The 7,946-nt window shown below is 62.4% G+C and overlaps 1 protein-coding gene across 1 annotated transcript in view; it reads left to right on the forward strand.

The window, feature by feature from the left end:
- The first annotated feature begins 764 nt into the window (after nucleotides 1–764).
- The window catches only part of KNDC1 (kinase non-catalytic C-lobe domain containing 1), a 46,239-nt gene continuing 39,057 nt past the window's right edge, over nucleotides 765–7,946 (forward strand). The window contains exons 1-2 of the mRNA XM_004374990.1: nucleotides 765–866; nucleotides 7,722–7,920. Coding sequence (XP_004375047.1) covers nucleotides 765–866; nucleotides 7,722–7,920 — 301 coding nt within the window. The remainder of the gene's footprint in view (nucleotides 867–7,721; nucleotides 7,921–7,946) is intronic.

The raw sequence follows: 7,946 nt of genomic DNA on the forward strand, positions 1-7,946 counted from the left end.
ATCCGCCTGGCGCCTCCACCCCTCCGTGTGCCGAGGTGCGGCGAAAACCCCGCGGCATCATGCGGGGCCGCTTTAGACACCCTGCCACACAGAATGGCCCCTCACCACACACAGTCACCGGCAGCGCACAGGCCTCAGCTGCCGGTGCACCCCCCCAGAAAGGTGCCAATGTCCCAGAGGGACACTGCCTCTAGCGCGCAAAGTGCCAAGAACGTCCGCAGAGCACCCAGTCTTCCTCAAGCCCCTCCTCCCGCCAGGGACCACAGCTCTCTGCCAGTGCCTGCCCTCCCTCATCCCGAGTTCGGTCCCCAGGTGGCCGCTATCCCCCTCCACCCCGTCGGACACAGGCAGCGCACCCCTCCCCCTTGGGCGACACTGCGGCAGGCGGCGGGGGAGGTAGGCGCGCAAGGGGCCTTAGGGGAGCCGCAGGGGGGCGGGCCCAGCAGACACCGGAGGGGGTGCTCAGAAACGGGCGGCCAGCGGGGAGCGGGTGCGGTGACCAGCAGACAGCCGGGGGGGCGGGGGCCCGCGGTGCGCGCGGCGGCGGCGGCGGCACGTTGCCATGGCGGCTGGGCGCGCGTAGCCGCCCGGAGCTGGAGTCGGAGCCTAGCGAGCCGGCGTTGCAGAGGCGGCGGCCAAGCAGGCGGGAGGGGCTGCGGGAGGCAACGACCCCGGCCCGGCAGAACGCGGACGGAGGGCGCCCTGATCCCCGAACCCCCAGCCCGGCTCCTGCGGCAGCCACGGCGCTCGGCCCCACGCACAGGATGCAGGCCTTGGAGCCGGCCACGGCGGGCTTCTATGAGGAGGACGGTAGAGACCTGGACTTCTACGACTTCGAACCGCTGCCCACTCTGCCGGAGGACGAGGTGAGCCCCCAGCCGGCGGTGGGGCTCTTACCTTGCCAGGGAGAGCCCCGGAGCGGATCAGGGAGGGGTGGGGGTGTTCCTCTTCCCCAGGCCCTTTGCCCTCTATCTCGGCCGCGCAGTGAGGGGGAGTCCCATATCTGTTCTCACCCCCACCCCCACCTCTGGGCCTGTACCGTTTTCCCGTGAAATCACAGAACCCTTGGAATGCTGTAGGGACAGAGTCGGTGAACTGCATTTCCACAAGTTGGGCCCCCAGGGCGGTGGGCTCCTAATGATGAATGTGGGTGCCAGGACGTGGAGACGGTGACTTGGAGGACAGTGACATTGGGGTCAGTGTTTACTGCCCCCTGTGTAGCAAACTGGGGGGCCAACAGGAGGCACAGGGCAACAGCAGAATGGTGGGGTGCCATTCAGGAACTGGGTGCTGGGGGGACAGAACTGCCCAGGGCCAGGGGCTGCTTTCTGCTGAGGGGTGGGGGACACCGGGCCTTCCCCCAGGAGGCCTGCACTCAGAGGCAGCCCGCGGGGCTGGAACAGCCCAGAGGGCTCCAGCCTCCTCCGTCATACTGGGCACTTGTCCAGTCCCTGGGCCAAGTGCCCACAGTCCAGCATGTGTGACTGTGGTGGAGCCTCTTCCCACTGGGCCTGAGTCTGTCCTGTACCCGGCTCCAGTGTCCCCAAAATGCCTCACAGACTGTGGGCTGGGGTCAAATTAATAAACTCATGGTCCGTGAGCAGGCCGGAGGGGTTGTGGAAGGGAGTGACCGATGAGCGGGGAACCCCAGAAGACCCAGCAGTCACACAGGCCGTGGGGTCTGTGTTCGAGGGCCTGCCCAGCCCCCACAGCAAATGCCCCATCCCCAGCGCCCAGCTGACTGTGGGGAGGGCCGGAATGCTGAGGCTGTGAACGGACCCTGCAAAGCTTCCTCTTGAAATGGCCCTCGGTCAGTGAAGACCCTCGAAATGCTGGTCAGACCAGGCAGGGGCCTGGGGAGAGGGGCCAGCTGGTTCCTGGCCCAGCAAATCCCAGGGCTGAGTGCCCCCCACCCACGCCGCTCCTAGCCCCACACTCCTCTAAGAGACAGCTCCTCAGGGTCCCAGGGTTTCATGCTATAAAAGCTTAATTTTTCTGGGTACGAGCTGGAACCTGTTTGGTGAGCCTGCCGTCCTCCACCCAGCCTGATGCCAGGCGGGGGGAAGTCGGCGCTGCCCCCGCCCCCACGGTGGCCTGATTTGCCATGAGGGAGGAGAGGCGAGGGTTTGGCGTGAAGTAGGAGAGGCGAAGGTTTGGCGTGAGGGAGGAGAGGCGAAGGTTTGGCGTGACGGAGAAGAGGCGAAGGAACAAACAGAACTTTGGTTGCCTCCAGGCTTTGATGGAAAGGGGAGGGTGAACCCAGCCCACAGCCTTCAAAACCTCCCCTAGACGGTCGGTTTCACTTTACCTGTTAGCCAATTCCTTCATACCCTGCTCCCACGGTGTAAATGAGCCCTGGTGTTCACAGAACTGCTCTACACAGTGGTCCTGGGCTTGAGCCCCCTCTGTGCCCAACATAGGGGTTCCATGGCTGGTGACCATGTATATGGCAGGCCAGTGCCAGGACTTGAACCCAAGCCCATCTGACCCAGAGCCTGTGGCCCACCCTGCCACCATTCCCGGATGCCCTCTGTTGGTGGGAATGTTCCCTGCAGCTGCCCAGTGAGGGGCAAGTCCACCATCCCCTGGGACTATAGCCAGTGCCCCAGGGAACTGTGACTCCACTGTTTGAATAGTGCGCATGCGTAAGGTCAGGGGGCCTCACCCCGTCCCGTTGGAGTAGCACCGGCGCGTAAGTTCAGGGGGCCTCACCCCCATCCTGTGCCCCCTCTGGAGAAGGCACGTCCATCCTCCTGTGCTCCATGCGCAAGGGTCCATGTATCTTAGAACACCTGCAGCTAGAGACCTCGACTTGCTGGACGAACTCGGCTTCGGATCTAACTTCAGGGCCGCTTGCCTCTGGGCCTGACACATCATGAGGAGTCAGTCTGCACCGGAAAGGCCACCCTGTGTAAGGTGAGGCGAGAGAGGGGGCTGCAGTGCCATCCCCAGTGGTCAGTGCTGAGGAACTCCCCCCACCCAGACAGCCAGGACAACCGAGGTCAAAGGGCAGCTCCTGGAATGGATGGAGGGCACCAGACCAGGACACGGAGAAACCGCCCAAGACAGAAGAATGCACTGGAACAGCGTTCTGTGGTGAAGTGAGGCCAAGAAACAGACCCTCAGACCCTGCGAGGCCCCTGGAGTGCCCTCCCTCACCGCGTCCCCAGAGAAAACCCAGATCACCAGTGAACATATGAGATGTTTCACCCCATTATAATCGGGGGGATGCAGGATGCACCTACAGTGAGCACCATGGCACCACCAACAGGCTGGTAAGAATGAGCAGGCTGGACAAGGCCCGTGCTGGCACACACTGAGCAGTGGCCACCCTTGCTCGCTGATGCCGGGAGTGTGAGCTGGAACAGCCTCTGGGAAAACAGCTTGGCATCAGACAGCAAAGTCGAAGGTGCCCCCATTCCATGTCCCAGCAGTCTCCCTTCTGGGCTCACACCCCAGAGACACTTGTGCATGGGTGGACGACCTGCATGAGGAAGCTCCAGGTTGTCCCCTTGCCCACCGCCCAGCCACCTGCAGCAGTGCCACTAGGACTGCAGTGCCCAGTGGAGAAGAGATGGTTCTGCTGGGCTCTGGTCGGAGCGGGCTTTCTTGAAGAGGTGCCCGGGCCTTGGATTCACACGGGACTTCAGCTTCCATTATGGGATGTGGAACCAGGGCTGGACAGCGTAATCAGGGTGGAGGACAGATGAGGCAGCACCAGGCAGCCGTGGTCGGTGGAATCAGCCTTGCTGCTGCCCTGTTGGGGGCCAGGGGCAGCACTGGCCTGCAGGGGGTCCCAAGGAGGGCAGTTAGAGAGGAGGACACAACAGTCAGGGCATGCTCTATCCCCGGCTCCCCAGGCCAGCTGTGCTCTATTAAGCCCACGTTGGGTGGGCAGCCCTGCACCTTCTGTGGGCCAGGCACTAGTCCCAGCAGGTTGAAGGTGAGTGGGACCCTATCCCTGTCCTAGAGGAGCGCGCAGCCCCTCCCCCAGGGGGCATCCTATGGAGAAGTGGATATTCCCACTGTGCCCGACAGGGGTATGTACAAGTCCTTACAGAAGGGAGCCGGGGGGGTGGGGCGCCTGGAGAGTCAGGAGAGCTTTGTGGGGTGGGGGGGCAATGTTTAAACCTCCCTTACAAAATGAGTTGAAGGGGGATGAGCACATCGGGGGCCAGCAGGCAAACCTCCAACAGAGCACCTGGCCGAGCCCCAGGCCTGAGGGGTCTGACCGCATGGAGGTGGCCTCAGCAGCTGCTCTCGGCGGTGGCTCAGCTTCTGTGCTGGCAGGACTCAGCGTGTTCCAAGGTTGCACTACAATAGCTGCTTATAAGCGAGTACATTTGAGTGTGCAGAGTGACCCCTGGCTCCCCAGGGGACCCCGTTCACTGTCTGAGGGAAGGGGCTTTGTGGATGCAGAGACGCCTCACTGGGGTCGCTTGGCCAGAACCACATGACAGTCCTCAGGCGGGAAGCCTGCCCTGCCTTCTGCCCCCCACCCTGGGAACAGCCGGCCCCAAAGGGTCACATATGCCAGACTCCACACACTCCCCTCTTCGCTGGGCTGGGGGAGGGGGCGGGGATGGGGGTCAAGTTTGTGTGCACGATTGCAAGGCCAGTGCTTCTGCCCGTCCTGGCAGGGAATGTGACTGACATGGTCCCCACCTAGACCTACACCTCAGCCGCCACTGCAGCAGCCCCTCACTGGGGACTCGAGGGCCGGGTGGGGGCACGCGGTGCTGGGCTGGATGGAGCAGGGCCTCTGTGCCTGGCAAGGACCGGGGTCTGTGTCCAGCGATGGAGCCTCTGAAGGATGTGGCCCTGACAAGGTCAGTGTTTGGCAGGAGCAGGGCAGAAGGGTGAGAAGCATAATGTCGCTGGCCCTGCAGGCCCTCGTGTGTCCTGGGCATGTGGGCATCTCAGAGGCAGAGCAGGCTGGGTGTGTCTGCCCTCCAGTGTCTGCCATGCCTGGCAAGCCACCTCGAAGCCGTATGGCTGCGTGCGTTTCATCCAGCGTTAAGCTGTCTCTCCCCGTGGACTGTACCTACTGGGCAGCCAGGCTCGGTCAAACGGGTCCTGAGCCGGACCCTTCGGAGGCGAGCAGATATGGGAGCCAGGGACTCTGCTCAGGGTGCCCATGGGGCCTGTCCACCGTGTCGCCGTGGGGTGGGGTGTGTCAGCTGGGACCGTGGTGGCCATGTGGGCTTGAACTATTTCTTCCTGGTCTCCTCCTCTCCCTGGTCTGTGGCCCTTCAGCCAAGGCTCGTCTGACATTCCCGCCTGCAGAGGAGCCTCGCCATGGAGAGCAGGGAAGATGAGAGTCCTGCCTGGGCCAAGCTCGGACCCAGAGAGTGAGGCCCCTAGGCCACGGTTTGTCAGAGGAGCCGCAGCCTTCCTCAGCTCCTTTCTGGAACGTGTGTGAGCTGAACCCGCTTTCCTGCTACCAGACCCCGCTTTCCTGCTACCAGACCCCGGGACTCAAGGGAATCGGGATGGTCCTGTCTCTGAGTGGAGCACCGCCCCACATGGAAATTCACCGTGTGCCTTCAGGCAGAGACCCCCCAGGACTTCCCAGTCTCAGCACTGAGACCCCCCCCCCAATATGCGCGAGCAGGCACAGGGGGCCCGCAGGTCCTAAGCTTTTCTGAGGGGGATGGAGGGTTCCCTTCACCGGAACATTTTCTTGCTACCTCGGGGTGGGCATGTCCACTGCCCTGAGCAGGAGGTGGTGCTGTGGGTGTGAGAGGCCCCTGGGCCGTTTCTGGCCTGGCTGCTTCTGTTGGCTGCATATCCTTGTCAACAGCTGCTCAGGCAGGCAGGCTTCGGAGGTCTGGGCCAGGGCGGTGGGTGTCGTCCAGGGCCAGCAGGTGTGGGCTGGTCGCTGGCAGGAGACGCTTGCACGGGGCTGATTTAGATGCATTCCTGCGCTGGCTTCATTTCTCCGAAACAACACTCACCTACAGGGTTTTCGGGGTTGTTACTATGTCGCTTAAAACTATGCCTCTGTGTGCGTGTGTGTGCAGAGTGCACGTGTGTGTGTTGCGTGTATGTGTGTGCATGTGTGCACAGAGCCAAGGCCCCCTCTACTAGGCCCCATAGCATCCCTGGGGAGAACGGGGCCCTTTCTGGAGTCCTGAAAAGCCCTGGGGATGGCAGAAGGCCCCGGGTTTGACCCAAATGAGAAAGACGTTTTATTAGGAGCCTCGGAACCCAGCAGGGAGATTCAGAGCTCAGTCCTGGGTGTGGCACCCCCGGCCACCCTAGTCTAATTGTATGGGCTTCTTTTTGGTTCTGGTTCTCATTAGAACATGCCTAGCCCACCTCCCTCACAGCACAGTTCTGGATCCGGCTCCAGGCTCGCAGCTCTCAGGGCCTGAAGCCCTTCAGCCTGGAGCCCTGTGGAAGCTCCTTAAACCAGTTTCCAACAAGCTGCCCTGTCTGTATCCATCCTCAACCTCCTCCCCGCACCCCACTCCCCCATACAGAAAGAGCTGGAAGGGCCCGGGCCAGTGGCATCACCCGGCCCGCTCCCTGGGCTCAGAGAAGGAAACCAGGGGTGAGAAGTGCCCGGGTCACATGAGGAGGCAGGCAGGGGGCAGGGCAGACCCAAACCTCCAGCCCTCCACCCATCATTCCACACCCCTGAACCCCAGAAGCTTGGCCAAGATGCACACTGGGGAGCACCCCAGGTTCTATCTGTGTGTTTGTTTCTTTGGTTTAAGCCCTTTGCCCTATACCAACTGTGGAGGGGCTCCCTCGCAACCCAGCAGCAGGGGCATTCAGGGATGGAGGTGGGGGCACCTTTTAGGATCTGACAGCTAGGCTGCTCTTGAAGAACAGTCCTCTGTTGGGTAGAGGGGGGGCCAGTCAGGAGGCAGAACTGGAGGGGAGGGGGAGCTCTGCCTCTCTCCCTCACCACCCCCTACTCTCATCCCTACACCCCCTTCCCCTACTTCTCCCCACACCACTTCTCCTGACTCATCCTGGCACTCCCAGGAAGCCCGACTCCCCTGTAATTCCCATCACCTCCTGTAGGTGGGGACAGTGCACACTGTGTGTGTGTGTGTGTGTGTGTGTGTGTGTGTGAATGCCCGTGTGTGTTGTTTGCATGTGGGAGAGTGTCGTGTCATATGTGAGCGTGAGTGAGTATATGGGCATAGGTGTGTGTGATTGGGCTTGTGTGATGGTGTGTGCACATGTGTGAGTGTGGGTGTAGGTGGCAATGATCATGATCACAGCTCAGATTCTGGAGCGTGAGCACAGGGTGAGGGAGGCCCGGGCGTCCAGCTGTGTACCCTGACTTTGCGTCACCTTGAACTTCCCAGAGCTAGGGTCCAGGCAGCTCAGTACACTGTCCCACGGCACCCGATTTTGTCATACGATTACTCTGTGCACAGCTGTGTCCCTGCAGGTGGGGACTCCACTCCAGAGGCCCCTCACCTGTTCACCTGCCCACACCCTCAGGGTGCTGAGCTGCAGGGAACCTGTGGGGGCCGGGCTGTCCACGTGCTGGCGGACCGGGCTGGGTCTCCGGGCCCCAGGAGCCGACCCCTGTCCGGCGGTGCTGACACCCAGGGAACAGCGAGGTTACTTTTCGGTAAAATAAGTGCCTAAAGCCCTGTTTCGGCACACAAGAGCCATGTTTCCGGGAAGGGTTGGCCTCCATCGTCCGGCTGTGGCGACCCCCTCCCAGCCCATCCCGGCCCCGCCTGTCTTGGCAGGAGAACGTGTCCCTGGCGGACATCCTCTCCCTGCGGGACAGCGGCCTCCGCGAGCAGGAGGCCTGGGCCGTGTGCCTGGAGTGCTGCCTGTCCATGCGGAGCGTCGCCCACTCGGCCATCTTCCAGACCCTCTGCATCACGCCCGACACGCTGGCCTTCAACACGAGCGGGAACGTGTGCTTCATGGAGCAGCTCAGCGGTGAGCAGGGGCGTGGGGAGCGGGGC

This window comes from Trichechus manatus, unplaced genomic scaffold (assembly GCF_000243295.1).
Source record: "Trichechus manatus latirostris isolate Lorelei unplaced genomic scaffold, TriManLat1.0 scaffold00031, whole genome shotgun sequence".
NCBI lineage: Eukaryota > Metazoa > Chordata > Mammalia > Sirenia > Trichechidae > Trichechus > Trichechus manatus.